Source organism: Zonotrichia albicollis, chromosome 3, assembly GCF_047830755.1.
Source record: "Zonotrichia albicollis isolate bZonAlb1 chromosome 3, bZonAlb1.hap1, whole genome shotgun sequence".
Taxonomy (NCBI): domain Eukaryota; kingdom Metazoa; phylum Chordata; class Aves; order Passeriformes; family Passerellidae; genus Zonotrichia; species Zonotrichia albicollis.
In genome coordinates this window covers 82688413-82711988 of record NC_133821.1, presented here as the reverse complement: position 1 = coordinate 82711988, position 23576 = coordinate 82688413, and the positions used below count along the sequence as shown (strand labels likewise).

The following is a 23576-nucleotide window of genomic DNA, read 5'->3' as shown; positions in this document are numbered from 1 at the left end:
TGACTCTGTAGCAGTAGACATACTTCCTTTAAAATCTATCTGTGTACTGTTGTGGCCCAAGTCTGTGCAGTACAATGAGAGTCCTTTTGGAAAATACTTTTGAGGATTTTACTGGATTAGAGATTTGAGAATAAAAAGATTATTTTTAATGTGATAGTGAAGCGGGTTTTGTAACTGAAACTGAAGATGCCAGAACAAAGCCTTCTTGCAAGCAAGCATTCATAATACTGATGTAATCAGTAGAGAAGAAATGTCATAAAAAGTTTAACAAAGTGAATGTTCTCACTCAAACTACCAGTCAGGAATTAAAAAAGCATTAGAGGCTTTTGTTGTCTCATTTGCTGAAGCACTGACCTGCCTTATGAGATGGGAGTAACTTGTATGTGAACAGATTATTAGGGAAAAGCTTGAAAGGGTCAGCCTCAAGATATGACTGGTCATGTTGATCACATGTTCCTCAGAGTCAACACTGACCCAGTGGTAACACTCAGGCTTCCTCATAGCCTGATCACAATCTTCTAAACACACCCAGGACAAACGGACACAAAAATTCCCCCAGAGGGTAGAATTAATGCCCTCCAATTTGGATTGACATATGGTTGTAGATATCTTAGGATGCTGTGGTGTGAGGCATGGTCTGAGGAACACAATCCATTTCCCAGGAGCTGATGGCTCACAGTTCTGACCCAGAAGGGGACATTGATAATCTCAGCTTACCCTGGTGCTCAGTGCATCCTCTCAGCTTACATTGCCCTGGGGACTGTTAAGTGTGTTGACTAAATCTCTCTTAATTATAACATGAGTTTACACATGTCTGGCTGACAAGTAAATACTTGGCTTGTAGGAACCCATTTAGGTGTCTGAATCTAGAGCCAAATCTCTCCTCAGAAATGTTTAGTTAATTAGGGAAAGATAAGATCTCTTAAGATTTTTCTCTCCTGGTTTAATATGAAACATACTTGTGATTGCACACTGGTTGAAGATCCTGCTTTCTGTTCAGCCACTGAAATCAGTGAAAAATCACTGAAATATGTACCTTGAAACAGGACAGATAGCATCTCTTAGAAGCCTCTGCTCTCCTGTTTCCCCAGTGACTATCCACAAAGACTTTGCTCATGTGGCAGCAGGGCTCTGGCTCCTGCAGAATGACCCTGGCCATACACAGAGTATCTGGCAGCATCACTCAGCAAGGACTTTATGGATGAGATCTTCTGCTGGTGCAAAACCTGAGCAGTTCCCTTTGACCAACAGGAGCTACAGTGAGGTTCATTCAAATCACCTAAAAAAACAGTCCTGATGGTGTTCAAAAACTTTCCTAGCATTTTAAACATAAATATTTAAATTTTTGCATAATGGTGTCCATTCTCAAAGAGCCTGATGTGTGGTCCTACATGTTTATGAGTTAGTAACTCCTAATTTTAGGCCCATAAGGGGTATTAATATTGTCTCCTTCACCTTGACATGTAATGCAGGCTATAGAGTAGTTGTAAGTGATTCCCAACAAAGCCCTGAGAACCATTTCTACTTGTCCAGTCAGCACCTGCAGCCAAGCAGGGAGAAGCAAACATTCCCAGGGTTATAGGCACAAGTCATGACTCCAGGCACCCAAGGTGGGTGAATTTGGCATTGTGCCCTGTGCATGTATTCTGCTGCTTTAGTGATAACTGGTAACATCAGTAGGTGCAGTAGATGTTTCATAGCTGTATAAGGCACAACGGAAAGACAAGAGAGAATGGAGACCAAATAACAGATGGTAAGGAGGTTGAAATGCTTTATGGTGCTTATTCCAGTCTTAAATGAAAAGGATAATAGTAACAGGATATTTAGTACAATCATAGCTAACAGAGCTGGGAAGTCTTCACAAGGGAGAATCCAAAAGAAAAAGGCTGCTGATTGCCTAAATCACTTGAATATTCTTAAATCAGTGAGGCTAAATGAAATTCACCCTTGTCTATAGTGCTTAAAAGAACTGGTGCGAAAAGAGGTTGCTTTATAAAAGCTTCTCCTGTCTTGTGAAGATGCTGCCATGGTTCATACTCCTTAAATCTCTTGGTGAAAAACACTGCAATTCTATGTACCCTTAATGCTCTCAGCACCAAGCCTGAGTCGTGGTTGTGTGTGGTCGTGCACACATAGACACACACACAGAGCCAGCTTTCTGTAGCTGTTTGAGCAAAGGGAAGAATAAGAGTGAAAAGTGACATTGGTTTTGATATGTGACATCAGCTTTCTAGCTGATGAAAGGGAGCAGCATGTTCTAATTATTATTCCCCTTCAAAATAAGCCACGAGCTCAGACAAAAGAGGAGAGAAGGGGGGGGGGGGGGGGGGAATCCAGGAGAGAAACAGAATCACATTTTCTCACTTATCTAATTAAAGCAAGGTGGGCGAGCGAGAGGGAGAGCTCGCTGTGCTCAGGGAGCAGCGCTGCCCCATTTATTCAGGGAAAGGTGGGAAATGGAGGCAGTAACTCCACTGGGCCAATGGGAATTGTCCCATCCCTGAGAGAAAGGAGCTGTTCTCCCCATGCTAATTGGCAGTCAGCTTTTGGACATGGTGGTAAGTGGAACACCATGTCCCCACGTAGTGGCACACCCATATGTGCTGGTGTTTGGCACCACTTTGTGTTGTGGCTGCTTCCAGTGCAAACCAGCCTTGGGACTGTCAGGGGAGGCTCTGGCATGTCCCACTGCACCAAGGGAAGGTGCTGGCTCCTTCCATACGTTTTACAACTTTATTTAAACTGCCTTTAGCAACTTGTACTGCTTCCTGAGCAGCCTGTAGTGGGAATTAGCCTCCTCCGTGGGATTGTCTCGCCCACTGGCAGTGTACGCTCTCTCCGCATTATTCCCCTGTCCCGATGCCACGTTTCCTTTTGGCTCCCGTGTAAGGTTAAACGCCTCCCACCTTCTTAAAAAAAGCGCTTCCTGAAGTCAGAGATTTGCCACCCACTGCCATATGTCCACTGCTTCCTCTCTTACAAGGTAATGACATTAAGATATCTGGAGCCAAGTGCCTGACATTTGTGGCTCCGGGGAAGGAGCAGCCGTTGTACCTCCTAGAAAGCACCTCAGAAATGGATTTCAGCAAGGGAGGAGTGTATTCTTTTATGTTTTGAGGTTGATGAAGTGATCTCAAGCCCTACTTGGCTCTGTGCCACACTAGAGGTAGTAGCAAGGAGTCAGGAATGAACTGCTCATAGGGGTTTTTTTCCCCTGAAGAGAAGCACTGTCACTTTTCCATCCATTTTATATCACCAAACAACTTTTTTATCCCCAAACAACTGCAGAGTGGCCAGGCTTCAAGTCTTTAAGATGTACCTAAAATTGTCAGCTCTAGTGTTGAGGAGAGCTGATAAGCTGGGGACTGGGAGTCAGCCTGACACCCTTCACTCCTCGAGGCCACAGATCTGCAGGCACGTTGGGAGCTCAGCTGTTGCAACCCCACAGGTTGTTGCATTTTTGCTTTGGCAGAACTTGTACCATGGTGGTGTGGCTCTCCAGTAGGAGAGCGGTGTGCATTTGGAGGAGACATCCTTTGTGTTTCTTCTAAATTTAAGCCTGCTTCTTCAGTTTGGGTGGGGAAAAGGAAGGCCCTGGAAGCCCTCACAGTTGTCACTGCATCCTCCACCTGCTTGGCCAGCCCATTACCCAGTTCAGGCCATATCCCTTCCCTCCCTTCTCACTGTGCCCCTGCTCCATTCCCATCCCTGCTCCTGCTCCTGTTCCTGCTGTGACTTGGCTCTCACACACTGCAGGGACAGACATGCTGCTGAAAAAGAAAGTAAGAGCCAAGTGGCTTCTGGAAGACCAGGCCAGCAGATGCTGCTGGCGCCCAGAGTTTCTTGGGACCAGCTCGGACCTCAGGAATATTTATTTGCATCCTGGCCTCAATCCCAGTTGGGATCTTTGGATGCTGCCGCTGTATGAATATTTATTGCAACAGATGATTATCTTTTCTTGCTGCTCACCCTTAGTTTGCATCCTGTTTGTCTGCCTTGCTTCTGGAGTTGTATGTTTTTTCATTCCTCTGCTTTTCACTGTATTCTCCTGCAGTGTTGTGACATACCCAGCTGTATATAAAAAGAATAATCTGGGGATGGGCTCCTGTTTTTTTGATTGCAGTTTTCTCTCTTGGGGTTTTGTTGTCCTTTAAGCCGTGTTTGGTGACAGACAGCTTCATTTGCTCAGATGTCCTTTACCCTCTGAGGTTTAATGTATTTGTTTAGGAGATGAAACTTACTGTCAGTATTTCTATAGCACCCTCTGGAGTCAGACTTCCCGAAAAGCTAGAGCTACATCATTTGTTTCACCAACAAATAAGCTCTACTAATTGAAAGATTTTTAGCAATTGGTTGACATCATTCAGGGTCTACCATAGTTGGTGAAAACTACCCTATTAACTGACTTCTGTTTCACATTTATAGTGCCAGAAAAGACTTGTTTGGGGGTTTTATTACAGTGCAACAACCACACTTACATTTCAAGGTTAATTCAGATAACTCAAATGCTCACTCCTTGTCTCCATTGTCTCCACTGCATAAGGTGTTCCATTCAGCCTGAATTCTGAATGAGCCTTTATTTCCAAAAACTCCTCCATACGGTGCTGTATAAAAGGAGTTGCCACCTTTTGAAGATTATTTTTAGTTTCTGGGACCAAGCCCAGCGTGGGCCAGGGAGCCCTGAGGGCTGCATTGTCTCTGTCCTACTCATTCGCTAGGCAGGGCTTGTATGCAGCATCCATGACACGTTTGTTTCCAGGCTGGATGACAGGGGATGGTTTACAAGCAAGGAAGTGGAGATGCCAAGTGGCTGAACTCTGACCTGAAGGCTGCATGTGTTATTACTTCCCCCCTCTCACAGTATGCTGCGGAGCTGCTGGCAGTGGTGAGGCTCCCCTTCATCCATCCCAGCTATCTGCTGAATGTTGTTGACAATGAAGAGTTGATAAAGTCCTCGGAGGCTTGCCGGGACCTGGTGAACGAAGCCAAGCGCTATCACATGCTGCCACACGCCCGCCAGGAGATGCAGACACCGAGGACCCGGCCCAGGCTCTCTGCAGGTAAAGCAGAACTTCCTTCAACCACACCAACCCATTGGTTCCACATTTCCTGGACATGCCCTGGCACAGGGCACAGACCTTGGCTCCTTCCCAGAATCTGCTGATATTTCCATCTCAATTTTCCATTGTTACTTTCCTTCAGAATTTAGGAGCCTCTCCTAATAGGTGGACATGGGTGTTCAGAAATATGCTTCTGAACTGGGATTTAAAAGGAGCCTAAATTTGAGGAATTAATGTCTTTGACAGAGACTGTAACATTCCTCTGTTATCCTGAAAATAAGCCCTTTGCCTCAGTTTCTCTAGTTGTAGAAATAGGTGTAAAATTTGATTTTTTTGCCATGGAACCTCTTGTGGGGAGCATCTGTCTGATCATCATCAAACACATTCACTTTCACAGCCCTTTGTAAGTATAATATTTTTATATGGTGAGGCTGGTGTAAATATGTTATTTTTATACTGATGAGTATTAGATCAGACTGTTTAATGCCTCCAGAACAAATGGATCTCACATAACATACTCCCTTTTAAAAACACAACAGTTGTGAAAAACCAAGTCTTCTTAAAAAGTTTCACACACATTTTTCCTTTTTGGAAAAATGCATGGAAAAACCCTAAGTGCCCACCTTGCCAGCTGAGCCCCTATCATGGTGATGTGAGAAATGTCCTAAATATTGGCTGAACAGAGAATGCAGATGCCACATAGGAAAAGTGCATCCAAGAAGGAGTCTGATGAAGCAGGTGAATTGTTTTAACATGCTGCCTGTACTTCTGCCTCCCATAAGTACAACAGAAAGCCAGACAAAACTTCTTGTCACTGCCACTGATGCTAATGTGGCACTGAGATGGCATATCAAACCACGGCATTTGCAGCTTCGGGAGGCTGCCTCATCAAGGCACCTTTCAGAAGGACGAAGTGTAGAGGACTTTCAATAACAATCTACCCTAAAAAGTCTTTCATTGAAAACGACTAATGGTGTGATGTTTGAAGGGATTTTTGAAAAGTGCTTATTTTATGTATATAAAATTGTAGGTGTAATGTGATCCATTTCCAGAAGCTTGTTGATGAGGGAAAAGTGATTCTCTCAGGGTAAAGGAGGGTGATTACAGTTTTTTAGGTCAGACTCTAATTATATAGAATCATGTTATTTTGCATATCAACAGCATTCATGGAGGCACAAAGGATCTCTAAACACCCTTTGTGGACTCGCTGCTGCATGTCACATGCCCTCTCGAGGTCATTGATTATAATCAAGTTATGTCTTGCACAGGTGATTAGATTTTCTGGTACGGCGCAAAAATAATGACCTCTTGTTACTGAGAAATATTTATTTTAAACTGTACAGCACTTTATCTTAATAACTTTTAAGAGAGTAACCTTGCTTGAATGACACAAATATATTTTCTGAAAATGCTAATGAAGAGTGACGATAATCCATTACTCTGCAGACGCATTTCTCTCCACTGCTGCTCCTAATCCCTCTCGCTGGCAGTCTCACTCCTGCCCCGCACCTGTGCACACTTGTCTGTGGGCTGGGAACTGTAACACATCTCAGCAATGGCTCCAGGCAGGAGACAGCTCCTGAAACGGTGAAGCCTTCCAGCTTGTGGCCTCCTGGTCCTTCTTCTGAGCCTACCTCTCCTGGCAGCACATTGCACAGGGGCTTCCAATTGCTGCAAAAGGTTTTTTAGCACTTCAGCCAAATGCCAACCATCCCCCGCACCTGACTCTTGGATGGAGTCAGAAAACATCCCAAGGTTATACTGTGACCCATCTCTGTGGGAATGAGTCTGGAGAGGAGTTTGAATTAACACAGAGATCAGATATGACTCAGCTCTGGCTGTGAAGTGGGAGTAAAACCTCAGAGATGTGGACTTGAAAGTTTTGCATGAACAGACAGTTTGGCTTGCTGGACACCTTGCGTGTTATGGGAGAGCTCTTTGGATGGACACCTTGGTTGGGGGAGCTCTTCCAGCACAGATAAAGCTCAGTAAATAACGATATTAAGGCAAGGGGCCATCTTTGTCATGTTTCCTAGCACCTGGTAGATCAGGACCATGATCTGTGACTTGAGCACATGTTTTGTGGGTCTGGAAAATCTGCTTTCCCTGGGAAAAGAAAAAAAAAAAAAAAAAAAAAAACAAACAAATAACCCACCAGAAAAGTATATATTAATAGACTGCATGCAGAAAGAATGTCAGGATGAAGATCCATAACCATAGCTTCACTTTCTCCAGACATTAGCTTTTAATGTGAGAAGACTTTATTTAGGTTAAAGTAGAAACATGCTTTTGCTGGATAATGACCAAGCTCCAAAGCTATCACAATCCTTGACAAAATGCCCATTTTCTTCAATGGAAGAGAAATTTGCTACCTGCAAGTCTCACTCACAGACTGTTGAAATGAATGGACATCTTTACATGGAACTGCCTTTTCATTTCTTCCCCCCCCCCCCCAAGTTTTGCCCAGATGGCATTCTCTCTCCTTAGTTCTCCCAAGAGTGTTCATAGTGTCATTCCTCACCCACTGCTCCCCCTACACACACATTCCTGTTTTTTCTCACCCTTTGTGGTTTGATTGCAGACTCTAAAACAGATTTATATACAATACATTAAAATTTCCCTGACTGATGAGTATTTTTGGATGGGTTCCTGCCTGGTTGAGAGATGCCACTTTTTTATAATACTGTTTTTCTTCCTTGAATCCTAGGAGTAGCCGAGGTAATAGTCCTAGTTGGGGGTCGCCAGATGATTGGCATGAACCAACGTGCTCTAACAGCAGTCACCTGCTTAAATCCTCAAAACAACAAGTGGTACCCATTGGCCAGCCTGCCCTTCTATGACCGAGAGTTTTTCAGCGTGGTCAGCGCTGGAGACAACATCTATCTCTCAGGTAAGCAGCAGATTCCATAGAAACAGAACCACAGAAGGGTTTGAATTCAAAAGGACCTTTAAAGGTCACCTAATGCAATCCCTCCATGCCATGGGCAGGGACACCTTCCACTAGCCCAGGTTGCTCCAAGCATCCAATTTGGCCTTCAACAGGGATGGGAGAGCCACTGTTTCTCTGGGCAACCTGTGCCAGGGCCTAACCACCCTCAATGTAAGAAATTTCTTTCTGATGTCCAATCTAAATCTCCCTTCTTTCAGTTTAAAACTCTTACATCTGATCCTGTCACTACAGGCCATGATAAAAAGCCTCTTTCCATCTTTCTTATAAGCTCTCTTTAAGTATTGAAAGGTCACCATAAGGTCTCCCCAGACCTTTCTCTTCTCCAGGATGAACAACCTCATCCTGTTGGCGTAGGAGAGGTGCTCCAGCCCTCTGACTATTTTCACACCCCATCCTTGGACTCAATTTAACAGGTCCATGTCCTTCTTGTCCTGGGGACCCCAGAGCTGAACACTGTACTCAAGGCGGGGTCTCACAAGAGCAGAGCAGAGGGGGGAAAATCACCTCCTCAACCAGCTGGTCCTGATGCTTTTGCTGCAGCCCAGGATACACTGACTCTGGGCTGTAAGTGCCCTTTGCTGGGTCATTTGCTGGTTTTTGTCCACCAGTATCCCCCAGTCCTCCTCTAGAGGGCTGTTCTCAATCCATTCACCCACCACATTTACTGGGCTGGGAGAAAAGTTACAATACAGGCAGCCCAGACAAAGCAGGACCTGACAGAGTTTTACTCAGCTGCTCCTGGGGAGGGAAAAAAAAAAAGGTAGGAATAATGTTGGGAGAGAGGAATTCCCCTGCTTTTATCATTCTTCATGTATCTGCAGTGTTAACTTACTCTCAGAGCAGTCAACAACAATATTTTACAGTTGCAATGTGAAGAAAATAGGTCTGACAACCATCAAGCATGCAAAGAGGTTTCACTGCCATAGAAACACAATTTAAAATACTCTCTGTAGTTGAATCTAAATGGTAGGTTATGGAATTTGAGACAGACAGACTGAACTGCTGAATATGTGACCTACACTTAAAGTATTTGCTTACAGGAGCATTCATGTTTTGTACTTGTTGAAACTTCTCTTCTGACTAGTCTCTAGCCCTATAATCTTCTTAGTTTTGGTGAAACTGAGACCACACTCCTTAAAAGGCTTTAACTCCCAAAGTATCTGACAACACCATGCCCTGAGCATCACAGTATCTGGATTTTTGCAGTCTGTTGGTACCTCTGCTTGGCTAGAGGGGGAATAGCAATTCCACCAGACAGTGCAAGAATGCTCTGATGGCAGCTGAGTGGGGCTGGATGATTAGAAGAGGAGGCTGGGCAGGGAGGTGCGGATGTGTGTGATCCGAGGATGTTGTTGGGAGCACAGATGCACCTGGCATCTGTACCAGTAAGGGGTTACAGCTGTTGCCTTTCCCTTGCCGAGCTCTCTCAGTGCATTTTCTGCAGTAGATTGCTGCCTGTGGTGTTAAATTCCATTAATACTGCATAGAGACCCTAAGAATTGATTGGAAATTATTTCTTGATGTTTTTTTCCCCATGCTTGTTTGCCCATGCTTGAGAGCAGCTGGAGCAAAAGTCTTCTGGGGAGGCTTTTGTCAGATGTTGGCTTTTAGTTATTCTTAGCTGAGGTGCTTTCCAATATGTACAGCCATTTTAGGCTGTACCATACCTAGTAACGAAAGCTTGGAGTCCTAATTTAAAAGCTCATTTCAGCTCTTTCCCTTGAATCTGGATGAGTGACTGGATGGTATTTGGTGGCTGCAATCAGGAGAGCTGGAAATGCAGCTAAGAGTCAGCTGATATTTTGCTTCACTCAGATGTAGAAGACACAGGAAAAATGTGAAGGGGAGCCAACAGAAGTGAGAATGGCCTGCTGCAAGCTCCAAGAACTGGACCTTGCACTGCATAGCATAGGTTTGGAGAGCAAAATACCAAGGAGGAAGTCTGGTTTTCTCATTAAACCATGGAACTGTGTCTAGTTCATTTTCCTGGCTTGACCATTGACTCTGAGTGTGGTCCCAAACAAATAATTTCATCTCTTTTTGCTTCAAAACAGGATAGTAAGACACCCACTAAGTGGCAACCTTGGAAGCTTCAAGCAGAAGTTAAAAAGTGATCAATATAAATGTTTCATGAGATCATCTTGAACTGTTTTACAGGAGTGGTACAGCTGGTTCTGTCTTTTATCTGCAAATGAAAATAAATAAGAAATTTGCCCTGAAAATTAGAAATTAAGCCTACAGTCCAAGCACTGACTTTATTGTGCCCATACATGTGCTGCTTCAATCCATCACTGTATTAAAGCATTTTAGGTTTCAGGCTGGCCTGTGTCTCACAAGCCAAGATTCACTCAGCCTCCTGACACCTTCTTGCAAGTGTTGCAGTAATTTAATAGACTGGAAGTTATTTATGAACACTGAGAAGGGTCTTATCCCCTTATGTATGTGTCCCTCGTAGTCTGACATCTTGATTTCTGTATGTCATCTTATTAAAAAAACCTCAGCCTTTGGGGCACATGAATAAATGACACAGATATGCATCATCGGAACAGATGCTCAGTATTGAGGGTGATTTATTTTAATTAGTCAAATGTCATTTGAAGAGTTTTTACTTTGTGACTGGCTTTGATTGCTGTGTGCAGAGCTGCTGCCGTGGCAGGATCTCTGGTAACTCTCCCTTTTCTCTGGGTGCTAGGCGGGATGGAGGCGGGCGTCACGCTGGCCGATGTCTGGTGTTACATGTCCCTGCTGGACAACTGGAACCTCGTGTCCCGCATGACCGTCCCAAGGTGTCGACACAACAGCCTGGTGTACGACGGGAAAATCTATACCATTGGAGGGGTCGGTGTGGCAGGCAACGTCGACCATGTGGAAAGGTAAAAAAACAACAAAACCCACACCTGAAAAAAAAAAAACCCACAAAACCAAACCATGTGGTGTTTGCTGGAGCTTTTCCTTCATGCTACGCTAAAGGACTGTTTGCCTTTTAAAGGACACATCAAATAGACTGTATGTGTTAAAATAACCTTTTATAACAGCTAAGAAAGTAGGAAAGTGGCAGGATTAAATTCCATTTAAAAGCTTCAGTGGAAAGCATTGTTTCAAAACCAAAGAGGAAAGTTGCCAGCTTCTTGCTTTGCTCAAGGGAGGGAAGAGAGGAATTAAGCTTCTTTGGACATTTTTCCAGGTTATACAATGAACTAATAAACTCCTTTTGAATTTAGTATTGATGGAAGTCTTTACAGACCACAATAGTATTTTTTTTTCCTTTTAAATCCAAAAAAAAAAGCCAACAGCAAAAGCAAGTTTCTTGTATGTGTTTTCCTGGTGTAGCACCTCAGCCTTGACCTGGCTGAAGATCCTCCCTTTGGTAGTCTTGGCCTGGGACTAGGACCTGCCAAGTTCACAGTAAAACAACCAAAAATAAATGGAAACAGTTTTGAATTCCTGGCTGAACAAAGATGGGAGAGAATGGAAATTTCTCTTTTCAAGTAGACTCTAGATGTAATTTTTCTCACATGGAACTTAAAAAAACACGAAGAAACAAAAATATTTCACTAAGTAAAATTCCAAAACCAACTGATTTCTTGTCACCCATAGCATTCAATAAAGCCATAGATTTTATATCTATATCAGTGTTTTCATTAAAAAAATAGAATTCACTTTAAAATGCAGTTTATTCTGGAATATTCTATTCCAAAAATATCAATACAGTCTTAGCCTTCGTCAAACACTTAATTGGGAAATATATTTGAGAAATGTTTTTCCTAGTGAATGTGGCAACCAAAAATATTTTTGTCAGTGAAAATGCTGAATTTGAATACTTCTTCAGTAACATTTTGAAGCAGGCATTTTCCAGTAAAAGTTGCCTTAACAGTCCAGACAAATAGAGATAGGCCATTAGGAAGGATTTCAGGGGGAGAAAAAACAACACATTTTTCAAAAGTTTGGGAACTTTTGGTGTTGATGATGCTCTCAGCCATCAGGAAAGTGCAGACAGCAAAGAATGAATGATAAGTCATAACTGTGAACACAACATCTGAGCACTGCTCCCCTCCTTCACCCAGAACTTTAGGTGAGCACTGCCTATGGAACTTGGTTTGAAACAAATCTCATCCTTTTCAGCAGATTTGTTTCTGATATCTGAAGGTATTCATCCCATAATTTAAGTCAGTAAATTTTTAACTAGCAGAACTATTTTTGTGAACACAGGAAAAAAAGGCCCAGGAAAGAGATGCTGTTTCATTCCATCTCTTGATAAAGATGAACAGCAAAAGAATGCTGTTGAAGAGTCTTGATAGCTGTCATTGATTAAATTATCTCTTTTCAGTTTTCCTTGGGCCTCATTTCTGTCTCTGCTCTGATTCTCATGGTCTCTATTAAAGCATCCAAAATGTTGGTCAGCAGAATGAACCCTAAATCAAGCAGAGCCCCCCGCTGTCCTTCCCCTCTCATGTCAGGCACCCAGCACTCACACAGATGACATTGCAGCCTGCAAAGTCACACTCAGGCCCTTGGTGGCCCCTGCTTGGCTCAGTGAGAGCAGCAGTGCTGGTTTTCCATTGTAGCAAGCCCACCAGGAGACCTGGATGTGGGAAAGGAGCAGATTTCCTCCCTATCATTTCAGTGCACACTGTTTCAGCCACAATAAGGATGTCTTGTCATGGGGATTTGCTAAACCCGTGGTTATAATTAATCTGCTGTTGTCTATAGAGTGGCTTGTGAGACAGAGCCATGGAAAAAGTGCAACATGGCCTCCTTTGGGCTATGCTGGGAAATGAGAGAAGTTTGGGGATGTTTCCTTTTTTATTCTTCATATTGAAATGACAGTAGGGAGTGACAGAAGTGAAGCACAGCATGGCTGAAGATGTGTTTTGGAAAGGATGTTTCAGGGTCTGCTGTCAGAAATGAAGGTGAGGGAAGGCTGACTCTCCTAGCAGTGCTGAGCAAAGTCAGGCCTTTTCACACAAAAGCCCTTCCCATTTGGACAAGGCAGGGTTCAGGAATTTAAATTGCTGTACCTATTTTTGAAAGCAGTGAGGATTTCTGAATTTGGATTGCAGCTTTGGAAAAAAACCCACTAAAATACAAACTAAAATTACTTTTAATTGCTGAGTTGGCTGCTGTGTTATGAGCAGCGAATGCCCACTTTTTGCTTTTGCTTTTCTTCCCTCTCCTCCTCTAGAGCTACAAGAAACCAGCTTTCTCCTAACATATTTTGTGTGGATTGCACATTCCTCTTTCAAATACTGTGTTGGTTTGGATGGGACAGTGTGATACAATCTCTCAGTAAGGGGTAAAGCTCTGTGTCGTTTCAGCAGGTCATATAAAAGCACTAAATTAAAATAATGTGGCATGGTCATATGCTCCATGTCAAGTGATGCCAAAAATTACATTTACCTCTATCACTCCTCCCCTCAGTGTGGAATTGCAGACACACACTCCTGGATTTTGGAGTAGTTTTTCACCTTCTAGGAGGCCTCTGAGATTATAGCCCTGTTATGCCCCCATATGGAGGTGCAGGGGCTTATCCAGGCCTGACCCTGCAGTCCTGGGCTGTACCACAGTGTGAAGGGCAAGGCTCTGAACATCCTCCCTCGCTGGACCATTTACCACCTCCCCTGGTGCACATGCAGCTTATCTTTCCCAACCACATTTTGCTTTCTGCTTGCTCAGTCAGCCCAAGCGTGACCATGCCCAGCTTTGGCCAGGTTCTGACGTGTGTCTGTTGGCATGGTGAAGGGCATGTCTCCACTCCAAAGTGACTTACCCTGACCTCACCAGTGAGCAGACCCAGAGGATGATGTCTACAGGGTGTCTCACTGCAGTGGGTCTTCGAAGACAGAGAACGTAGCATTTTCTCCCAGTTTTTTTCTTGTTCTCCAAATTTTTCATTGAATTCTTGTAATATTTGATCCTAAATGGTTAAAATTTTACAAATATGGTTTTTACAGCATCTTACTTTTTAAAAGCAAATGTCAGGCCACCTTAGCTATACATGATGCCACATGCCTGCACTTCATACATCTACTGCACCATTACAAAGCATTAAAGCAAGTAGGGACCACTGGACTCATAATGATTAATGGCATCAGCTCCTGTGTCCCTCTCTCCGTGCTTTCAGTTGTGTCATTGATGCTGAAGGGTGCAGCTTCTCTGGTGCCACTTCAAACAGCGGGTGTTTTCCCATCAAATTCAAGAGGGCTGAGGTTCTTTACCCTTTATCTGCCATTTGTCTGTAAAGAGGCAGCAAAAATTCCATCTCGATGGATAATATGGGACTATCAATCACAAACAGATGAATAGAAGTCATTCGTTACTCAAAATAATATGCATGTGCCAGAGGGGCTGAATTATAAGTCCATTTTTGTGGCTGTGCATGGGTATATGTTCAGGGAAAGTTATGTTTTTGCAATGAGTGTTTAGGGAAATAACAGCGTGGCTGCAGTTCTCCATCAAGCCCCTCTGGCAAGGTTCTGTGTGACAGGAAGCAAGTCATTAGGTGTTAGGCAGGAAGGTATTACACTTTCTGTCTTCTTCTGAGATATGAGTTGAGTTGGGAGCTGGTGAAATGAAGTGGATCCACGAACTAGGTCCTTGGATAATGGATGGGCCCTGTAATATATGCAATTTGAGAGCCAAGAAGGCTGTGTATGCTGACAAGACAATGTATGTGACTGGAAGTGTGGAAATGTGGGTGCTTTGTGGTTATTATATGTTTGAAGGACAGAAGAAGATGAATCCTCTTGACCTGACAGCACTTTTGCAATAACGTTGTCTAAAATTGGGAGATTACTTTTATGGCAGTGCATACATTGAAAACAGTCTAAAAAATCCATGTGAAGAATAAGCTTTATACATTTTAATACCTGCTTCAGAACTTCTTGTTTTAGAATCATGTAGGAATTAGGGGTTCTTCCCCAAGGAAGGTGTACATTTCTTCACCAGGATTGCCATGCCCTGGAACAGGCTGCACAGGGGAGCATTGGAGTCACCATCTGTGGAGGTATTTAGAAGTCATGTAGATGTGGTGCTGATGGATATGGTTTAGTGGGGGCTTGGCAGTGCTGGGTTAGTGGCTGGACTCAATGATTTTAAAATATCTTATGTAGATGAAAGAAAATCACTTATATTGTCTTGTCTTAGGATAGTTTCTTAAGCCTGTCAGAAGAAAAGAAAAAAGGCAAAAAATAGTAATCCATTACTGTGATTTTAAATATGTGAATTATCTGAAGAGCAGTTCAATAAGACACTGTACTGCTTTAGTTTAAATAGAAACTTTCTTGCAAACATAATTAAATAATGCTTAAATAACTGAAGGATTTCCTTCAGACTGACAGAAGTGGTCAGTGTGTAAGCGTCTGACCATGATGTAAGGATCTTATAATGTGAATAAATGAAGATACATATATGGCTGTTTAACCTAGGAGGAGAGAAATTAAGAGACTGAGGAGGAAAAAAAATACTGTTTTCAGGTACTGAAGAGATCAAAAGTCAAGAAGGCAGTGAAGCGAGTGGCACAGCTTGAAATGAAAGGTTTGCTGCTGGTAATACTGAAGTGATAGGGAAAGAGCAAGGAAGGAGGAGGTGATGAAATGAATGAAGGACAGGGAAGATCAGTCCCACAGATTAAAAAATCCTAAGAGTGAAGAGTTGTGGAAACCAGCAAGGTTTCATTTCTGCATGTGCTCTCTTCAGGCCTGAGCTGTATTTTCTGCTGGATTCGGATCATTTGTTGTATCATGAATATATAAATTATACATATACATACATATTTACATTATATATACAGATAATGTGCATATACACATATATAAGAGATCTAAAAGTATATAAGGTATGTGTGAATAATACATAAATTAGAAGGTAGTGAGTGCACAAGGGTCAGATGAGATCCCCGTGCCCAGAGTAAGTGACACATGAATGACAGTGGGGACACGTGTCCTGCAGGGCCGGGGACCAGCAGGTTGCTGGGGCAGATGAAGGAGTGTGAGGGCAAGTGAGTAAAACCACACATGAGTCCATAGCATGCAAGGACTGCAGACTAGGAGTCAGCCATGGGAAAGGAGATGTCTTTGAAGATTCAAGTTCAGCAAATTGGATGGGCTCGGTAGGCCCAGGGCCAAGGACAAGCATGGACGCACCAGGAGGGAGCAGCGGAGGAGAGGGAAGAAAAACCTTGGCTTGGCTTGAAGCCAGCTCACATTATGTCTCCATCTACAGCTTCAAACAGGGGATTCGAATGCAAAGCTTGACTAATGGAAAGAGATCAAAGTGATTATTCTTTAAATCAGTTTCCTCCCTGCTGGCCCTTGAGCAGGGCTGGTGTGACAGGCAGCCAGGAGCCCCACGAGCTCCAGTGGCCGTGGTGTGATCACAGTGCCAGGGATGACACAACAGATGGAAAAGCCCTAGGGCAGGGAGGTAAAGCAGGTGTCAGTATTTTCTGTCCTGGGAGGTTACAAAGGTTCACCTTCTTTCATTTTTAAACCAATTTAGTTAATCTGGTGCAAATCCCTGTGTGAACACATTAAGAGCTGACTTGAGATTGACCAAAATGATGGAAACCTGCCTTGCAGAGACTTAAGGAGCTTAGACTACTTAGTTTATCCCACAGAAGGTAAAGAGTTGACTTTATTATTTTCTGCACGTCCATATGTGAAAGAGAGAGATTTGATAAGCAGACAGCTTTATAATCCAACAGGGAAAAAGAAACAAACTTTCTGGTGGGTGGAAGCTGAAGCAAAACAGACTAGAAATCAAGTCTACCCATTTTGCAAGGATGGAGTGAACTGGAGGAATAAATTCCCAGGGGATGAAGGGACTTGGTGAACAGCTGTCAGGAAGCCTTGAAGGCATCAATTTCTCGTCTTCAGCCTCAGGACTAGGCCTGACACTCAAGAGAGTTGCTTCACTAAGCAGACCGTGTAAAACCCACATTAGCTGGCCATGTTAGGTAAACAAGGACTTGCTTCCACCTGCTTTATGGTTCACTGATTTTATAAACCAAATGACGTTAAAGAAAAGAGTGGGGGTTTAGGCTTCACCACATGCACCTGTATCCTGTAGATTTTCAGCCTTTGGCTTTCAGCAGATAAAGTGGAACTCGTCATATTTGGTTTTTCAGTGGCAGGTGAAGGACAGTAGGGGGAAAAAAAGATCTACTCTGTCATCGCAGAGCATAAACAGACAGCAGTGGAAGTGGGTTAAAAATGGGGCCTGTGGGACCTGAGGCAAGACATTCATCCAGAAAAAAAGATGATTGTTTTTGTAATTTGAACCTTTCTCTAGTATTCCTATGGATGCAGGTTTCAGCCACACCCAACCCCCAGCATATGTGAAAGACATAACCCCTTCTTCCCAAAAACATATTGGGACACCCAGAAAGTTGTTGCCGAAAATCTCCTTGTCTTGGGAGCTGAAGTGTGCCAGGTACTTGTGCCAGCAACAGGGAAGGGACTTGGCTGCTCACCACCCCCATCTCAGACCACTTTGCCCACAAATGTTCCTGGTGCTAAATCAGAGTAGATGGTGTGAGACAAAATGTATCAGTTGACAGGGGGAATGGTCCTAAAGGGGGAACAAGAGAAAGAACACTAGGTCAGTTCTCAGCTCTGCTGTTTTTCCCATTCTATACCCAATTATAGCCAATTTTTTTAACAAGGCATCAAGAATTAAATTACCAATTACTGCAGTAGCTGAGTTAGCAAAGTATGTCCCAAAAGCAATGTGTGAAACTTTATATTATGTGAGATTATTTTGCATATCTGCTCGGGTGGATGTGAGTCTTGCTCCCTCTGAGTGCTGTGAGTGAATGCAGGAGATGCAGCCATGTGGTGATTTCCTGGAGTCAAAATGCATCTGCAGGCTCAGGTTTGGTACAACAATCAGCCCTGCAAAGGTGTGTCACTGTGAATGCTCCCAGCACCATGTTGTTTAATCTTGTTATATTTCTTCCCTTTGATCACTTGTTGTAGATGAATTTAATTTCTCTGTAACTAATTTAGAGCATCATACAAGGCAGTTCTCCATGCTCATTATGAGGGACTTTCCTTATTTATTTTTTTAGTTAAAATTTGCCTCCCTCTTGCTTTTGCTTCAGTTTTATCAGTGTGTTAATTACTTTCAGTTATATTACTTAGAAACTCATTAGTGCATTTTTATTAAGCACATTATTTTTTGCTGTTTATGCCATTTTTATCATTCCTCACTTTTATTTTCCCTTAGTTTGAGCAGTGAAGATTTGAGGGACATGTTACATAGGGAGAATTCCCTTGTTGCCAAATCATATTTTGCAGATGGGTTCATGTTCATCAATTCATTTCATGTTTGCATATTGCATATCACTGTCTTTAAGAGCAAAAGCCCTGAATGGATGGTGAGGGCTTCTGTTCTGGCAGTCAACAATTCTGAAAAATCACTATGCAGGAAACTCCTGTTTGACTACATCTGTCATTACATGGAAATACAGAAACCTAAAAATCACATTATTCTCCACTGTCTCCAAGACTCATTTTAGTACAGATATTTGGATCCCTGCCACATTGTCTTTAAAAAAAAGGGATGCCTGTACTTGTGATGTTGTCTAAAATGAATCTTCATCCATGGACTGTTAACTGTACATCCCTTATGGTCAATGGCTTAATTAAATCAGATGCTGATGACCTTAAAACTAATTTAGCACTTTCATGCATACTCTTTTCTGTTTGATTCATGTCAAATACAAATGCAATGGTAAAATCTTACTCCAGCATTAACAGCTGCAGCATCCTGAAATGAAGCACAGTAGCTTGGTTTGCACACTGAAAATTAAATGGAAGCAACTTATTCTGGCACAAAATGAGAGTTGCTGGTCAGTTAGCTGGAGTAAAAGGAGCCATCATGTTGCATTATGTTGCAGGTGAGATGTGTTCCACAAGCTGAAGTATATTAACAGTTGCCTGCCCACAGTCACTATTGGATATCTCCGCACTGATTAGCAAGAATAATCTCATTGTATACTCATTAAAAGAAATTAATCAGTGGAAGACATCTCAACAAAGATGTCCCGAGTTTCTGCACCTTGGACTGTAATGAGATTTGAGAGGCATATACAGAAAACAGAACCAGCTTTCTCTGGGCTTCTATCCATGTTTTAAAATCTTAGAGAAAAGCATTCATTACACCATTTACCAAGTGGCTGAATTTGCAAGATGTTAAAAAAAACACATTTCCACCTCTGCTTTCCTTCTGCTTGCCAAGCCACCTTTCTGTGCCTGTCTGTGCTGCCCAGTGCTGCTGAGCTCAGCTCACAGCTCCTGCTGTCGTCCCCAGGTACGACACCATCACCAACCAGTGGGAGACCATCGCCCCCCTGCCCAAGGCTGTGCACTCGGCCGCGGCCACCGTGTGCGGGGGCAAGATCTACGTCTTCGGAGGGGTCAACGAGGCCGGCCGAGCCGCGGGGGTCCTGCAGTCCTACATCCCTCAGACCAACTCCTGGAGCTTCATAGAGTCCCCCATGATTGGTAAGTGTGTGTGGCGTCACAGCAGATCTCTGTGCTACAGGTATCTGAATGCCTTGTTGTGGGGTGGGAGGGGATATCCCTGTAACATACTGGCAGGAATGTGTGGATATTATACCAGAGAAGCAATTATCTGGATTTCTGCTGAAGGCAATTGTCACTCATTAATACACACAAGTTACCAAACAGCAGTGATGAGTTCAAAGCAGAGAAGAAAAGAAATCAGTTAACTAGATATGAACAACTAGCCGTTTTAGATTTAAAAAATCTCCAAGCGCAGTGAAACTTCATGTGGACATCCTGCGTTGTCCATGTGGGCACACTGCACTGCTCAAGTAGTGGATTATCACTCATGTGTTTGTTAAAATGCTGCCTGTCCTGTGGGAAGTGACAGGCAGCATTTAGTGACTGGGATTTATCAGTGGTGTCCACAGTCATATGTGCTTCAGAGGCTGACAGCTTCAAGATGTAGTCTATTAAAACTGTGTTTATTAGTTTATGAAGCCCTTGAGCTCACCAAACATAAAGAGCAAGATGAATAAACAGGTTTTCCAGTGTACCAGCCAATGTCAGAGGTGGTGACTTCCTTCCAAAATTAGAACAGCTCTCAGAAGTTTGCAACTTACTTGCTTTCTGTGGCGATTTGCACCCTGAGTGTTTCGGCTGCTTTTGGCCATGAGGTTTAGCACTCAGCCAGGCGAGGATGCTCCTGCAGGCGACAGCTGACCTGGGTCATCTGCTCTGCACTGGGCTCTGCCAGCCTTCAGTCTGGCTGCACCCAAGTGGCCAAAGAAACAACTCACACACAGTTATTGCAGAGAAGCTGCTTTCAGAGTGGTTTGCCTTTATCTCCTAGTTCAGAGAATCATACAGTGGTTTGGGACCTTTAAAGGCCATCTTTCACTAATTCATTTTTTTCAGAGACCTGTCCAACTTGACCTTGAAGTTTCCAGGGATGGGAAACCTGTCTGGGCAACCTGTTCCAGTTTCAACCATTTGTGTTGAAACTGTGACTTCAATTTTAAAAAAATTACTGAGCCTTAGAGCAATAGGAATAGCAAGTAATCATAGAAGTATAGCTGTCATGTGTTCAGGTAAGTCCTAAGCAAAATCAGGAACTTAGAATCAGCTGCTTTTTCCTTTGCAGCTTGTTACAATGATTCCAGCCTTTTGCTGGGGTCCTGGTAGATCAGGTCAGGAGGAGCTGGCGCTCAGTGGCCACAGGCTCCCTTGCCCAGACGGCGCCGCTGCTGCCGGTCCCACGTGCTGGGTGACGTGCGCAGGATGCAGCGTGAGGCACCCAACAGGAGGGTGTTAGCCAGCCAAAGGCACGTTTGTGTAAGACAGCAGCACAAACAGCCCCACTGCCCAGCTTTTTCCATCACATGGCTACAGCTATTGCTGCTCCTTTAATTAAAAAAAAAAAAACCTGCAAAAATGAGTGCTTTATGTAAAGTCATGTTCCTCTTCCTTACTGTAATAGTACAAGTGCCACAGGAGCTAAGGAATCATCCCCTGGGCTTGTTAGAATCTAGCAAGTATCAACTCCATGTGTGCTTAAAAAAATCATCTTAACCATCCAGAGTTGGGTTCATCACCCATTGTTCTAATTGAGTTGTACTATTATTTCTTAATAGTACAAAAATACATTGAAGATACTCGTGAAATTAAAGGATGATATTTATGTTTTCTTGGGGTAAGCAAAGTTCATTAGTTAAGCTGAAGGCATAAAATAAATGATAAAACAAGGAGTTCATTGTTGGGTAATGCATAAGGTCAATTTACTTGCAAATAACTTAAAATAACACAAAGTCTGAAAAATGGCACCACCATGGTGAATGTCTGGGAATGTGAACTGGTGTAATGCCTGATCTTCACTACAAGGCAGTGGGAATTTTGGAAATATATTTTAATTTCTCCAGCTCTACAGAAACTATAGTGTCACCAGTATTTTTCAAGTATCTCCCTAAGAACTAGATGCAGTGACAGGTACAGTACAGACTAAAGGAAAGAGGAAGTAGAAGGAGCCTTTTGCAAAATGGAGCTGGGTTCAGTCCTGACATGATCACTGCTAGGGTGCCTGTGACAGTATCAGAGGCTCTTTGTGTTGATTTGTGAGTTCCTAGGGTGTACCTCTGAGCTAAGGCAGCTGAGATGTCTGATGGTGAGTTGTTACAAAGTCACCCCAAAGATCAGTGAAACCTGTTTGACCTCAAATAGGGCAACAGTTTATTTAAAAATGCCTCAAGCATGCTCAGATATGCAACAGTAGCTGCAGGTATTGAAAGCCCCCAAGGTCTGTGGAGATTTTTAGACCAGTAGCACCTGTCTTAGTTCACGGTGGTATTTTATGATAGTGAGTTGAATGCAGTGTGGCACACATTTGACCCCAAAAGGTCCATCTTTGTCAAAGCATCACGTGCCAGCCTAACCCAAGGCAGCACTGGTATCAACCATGGCTCGTGTTCTGTCCAGTCTGAGTGGAGGTGAAGCAGGCTGGACACTGACATCCTGCCTGTGCACAGATGCAGACTGGGGACTGATAGCAAGTCCATGTAGCTCAGCCCTTGATCTTCTTCCTGGAATTCTAGGAATATGCAGTGAATTCACTCTCAGTTCCCATTTATTCTTTATGCTTCGGCTGTCAGGAGGTGTTGGGACATGGATGCCTGTGAGCAGTAGATATGAACCCAGGATCACTGACACACTGCATGGAGATGCTGTGGAAATCTTTGGGCAAGTGTTGGTCACACACATCCACATTTGGGGAGGAGAAGGCCTTCCTCAATGCCCCATCATCTGCCCTGTGTCAGTCCTTCCCACCTTGGAGTGGGCAGATGTTCCGGCAGCAGTGCAGCCCACAGCTGGATGTCACTGAGAGCCTCACATGGCTTCCACACTGCATGTTTGCAGTAAACCACGTTGCACATCCCCATCTCATGTTTTTAGATGTGAAAACAAAAGTACTACATGAGTAAATGAACCAGGGCTATGTACTTGCAGCATCTGCCTTTCCACTTCTGGACAAGATGTCCTATATAGCTGTGCTAAAAATGTATTCCATGCCCAGCTTCCTGAGCTTTGTCTTATTTAACAAGATGGCCATGGACATGGTGAAGTCAGGGATTCCAAGTAAGTCTAATTACTTGGTCACTGCCTTTTAGTTCACATTGTGCCTTCGTGACAGGGCAATAAATTATACCTTTTTTTGATACTCTGAACAGTAGGTGTGGAATTAAAAGTTTTATTAATGTTTTTGGATTGTAAGAAAACCAGTATTTAATTACCATGATTATAAAATTTTTTAATCAGGTGAGAACCAGAAAACAGAGATCTAAGATCTATGGATATTTCTGGTTTCTAATCCCAGTATCTAGTTCCTCACCATACAATTTACTGCTGCAGTGATATGTCAGATGTCCCACCCAAGTGGGACAATCACAGACCAAGAATGCAAGACCTATCTAGAAAAGAGCACTAGAAGCATCTGCACATTTTTACTGCACTGTTCCATGGCTTATTTTGGCAAAAAATGAATAATAATAATAATTATTTATTTTTTGACTTTACAAGAAAAATCAAATACGTGTCTTGGAACTCTCCCAAGGCCAATAGTTTGGTATTTTTGTAGGGGAATATGGCTGGCTTTCACCTGAAAATCCCACAGCAATGAGTGTTTCATCTCATTCTTCAGTGTGTTTTTCTTTCCATGGCCAGTTCTTAGTGTTTTTCAACCTACTAAGTTTGAATTTCTTTATCACCCATTTCTCCTCTGTACATGCCATGTGCTCCCTTCAGAATTACTTTTTCCACTCCTCACTGTTTCTCTACCCGTTCTCTGCCCTTTGCCCTGCAAAATCAGTATTTTTGTGTTGCTGTTTATTCAATGTCCCTTTCACTCGTACCTCTCCTTCATCTCCATGGCTGTTCTTTTTCCAACACACTGAAGGTCACCAACGTGGTGCCCATAAATTTGAGGATAAGGCTGCCCTGTGGTGGCAGGTGAAACCTCCTGCTTTTGCATGGTCCATGCCCACCACACAAACACAAAATGTGGTATTTGCA

The 23576-nt window shown here is 43.2% G+C and overlaps 1 protein-coding gene across 4 annotated transcripts in view; it reads left to right on the top strand.

Annotated features, from left to right (window-relative positions):
- Nucleotides 1-23576, top strand: part of KLHL29 (kelch like family member 29) — a 388622-nt gene that overhangs the window by 347007 nt on the left and 18039 nt on the right. For all 4 annotated transcript variants that reach the window (XM_074538031.1, XM_014265655.3, XM_005485101.4 and 1 more), the window contains 4 exons: nucleotides 4862-5060; nucleotides 7768-7950; nucleotides 10703-10883; nucleotides 19321-19514. In XM_074538031.1, the coding sequence (XP_074394132.1) occupies nucleotides 4862-5060; nucleotides 7768-7950; nucleotides 10703-10883; nucleotides 19321-19514 (757 nt within the window). The remainder of the gene's footprint in view (nucleotides 1-4861; nucleotides 5061-7767; nucleotides 7951-10702; nucleotides 10884-19320; nucleotides 19515-23576) is intronic.